General features: G+C 59.7%; 1 protein-coding gene across 1 annotated transcript in view; it reads right to left on the reverse strand.

Annotated features, from left to right (window-relative positions):
* Positions 1 to 1,882, reverse strand: part of ASS1 (argininosuccinate synthase 1) — a 51,868-nt gene that overhangs the window by 34,521 nt on the left and 15,465 nt on the right. The window contains exon 4 of the mRNA XM_006166068.3: positions 1,112 to 1,168. Within this exon, the coding sequence (XP_006166130.1) occupies positions 1,112 to 1,168 (57 nt within the window). The remainder of the gene's footprint in view (positions 1 to 1,111; positions 1,169 to 1,882) is intronic.

Genomic DNA, 1,882 nt, shown 5'->3' on the forward strand with positions numbered 1-1,882 from the left:
GGGGCCAGCTAACCCTAACGGGGGCTGGGGCAGGGGATTGGGGGTGCGGCAGGGCCCGTCGAAACAAGTTCTTTCCCGGGCCAGCCCGTGATGCAGAGGTTAAGGCGACTGGATCCCACATGGCAGACAGTGCGGTTCAAGTTTAGGACCCGGAGACTAGAAAAACAAGTGAGGCACGCGTGCACCTGTGCCCAAAATCCCGAAAGGAAGGAGGAATGGAGGAGAAGGCTGTGGGGTGGCCACCCCTGCGGGTGCTTCCTCACTTCCCGTTCTCTCTGCCAGAGCAGAGAGAGCACACACCTCGTAACAAAACAAACAAACAAAAAACAGAAAGAAAGAAAAGAAAACAACAAAACTTCTGTACAAAAAAAAAATACAACAAAGACCCATCTCATTGATAACTTTTTTATGTCAAGTATTTGTTGGACAAAAACATTTTGCACACCTGGGGTTTGATAAAAATAAGTTATCAAAAGGAAGCCATTATCTCTCTCTCTCTCTCTTAACACTACTACTAGAAGAATCTGAAGTGGCCCGTGGGGCTCGAACCTGTGGCTGTGTCCTGTTCCTACTGCCCGGTGTCACTTTGGCTCCGATGCCCTGCCTGACGTGCCCTGAGTCTGGCCTGAGGCCTGCACTGGAGGAGCTGAGCAGTAGGTGAGTGAGTGGTCGCAGGGGTACACCCAAGCTCAGGCCCGAGGTGGGCAGGAGGGCCAGGACAGCAGCAGCTCTCGCACTTGGTGGCAGGGCAGCCGATTCCTGAGCTCCTGGAGGGTCCCGCCCAGGGAAGGGTCCAGCAAGCCAGGCTCAGGCGCAGGGCATAGGCGGGTGCCCTGACAGGGCTGGGAGGGCTCCGAGCAGACTGTGTCCCTGGGCCGATCCCGCCTGCACCGGGGATGCCCAGGACACTGGAGGGCAGCCCGCCTCAGCCCCGAGCCCTGGCCACCCGGGTCTGGGAAGGACAGCCAGCCAGGGAGAAAGATGTTCTCTCCAGTGGAGCTGAGGAAGGGGCCTCCCTGCAGACGTCTGTCCAACAGGCACCCCACCACGCACACGGCCCTGTCCTGGGACCCCCCAGAGCCCCAGGGCCTCCCCTAGGGAGATGTCTTACCTTAATCTGGGGGGCCAGTGAGTAGCAGGTGAGCTCGAAGCGGACCTGATCGTTGCCCTGGAACATAGAACAGAAGACCATCAGGAGCCATGGAGTGGGAGTAGGGGCTCGTGGAGGAGGACAGGGGATGGGGACAGACAGCGAGTGCACCGGAGAGCTGCCCAGAGCAGGCCCACCGGGCCTAACGCTGGGCTGGGGGCACAGGGTGTGCAGGACAGGGCACCTACATGCCCCACCTGTGTGCCGTGGCATGTGCACCATGTGCTCATGTGGCATGGTGCTGATGGCACCGTCACGGCTAAGCGGGCTCACATGGGGGACATTTGGTGCAGGATATGTGTGCGGGCCCGTGGCAGGAAGGGGAGTGTGCAGTGGGGTGTGGGGCTGTACGTGCGGGTCGAGGAAGCCCCGAGGCACTCAGTCCTCCTGCAGGCACCCCTGCAGCTGCCTGCACTGCCCACTCTTCCTGCAGGTGCCTGACTCTGCTCCGTCCTGCTCCGAACTAGACCCAGTTCACTGAGGATGTGGACACCACGGTGCAACACTGGGACACCTCTTTCAGTCTCAATTTTCCCATCTCTGCACCTTTCTGAAGCTCACACAGCAAACACTCTCATCCCAGTTCACACTGAGGCCTGGTCTGGGAGGAGACGGCACCAAGTGACCACTGAGGGCCTCCTGCACAGACAGGGGTCCAGCCCCCAACACCCCACCGCCATCATGCTCTATGCCTGCCAACCGGTGCTGTCGCCACACACACCTGAGTGTCTG

Source organism: Tupaia chinensis, unplaced genomic scaffold (genome assembly GCF_000334495.1).
Source record: "Tupaia chinensis unplaced genomic scaffold, TupChi_1.0 Scaffold144168_1, whole genome shotgun sequence".
In the NCBI taxonomy this organism is placed as follows: domain Eukaryota; kingdom Metazoa; phylum Chordata; class Mammalia; order Scandentia; family Tupaiidae; genus Tupaia; species Tupaia belangeri.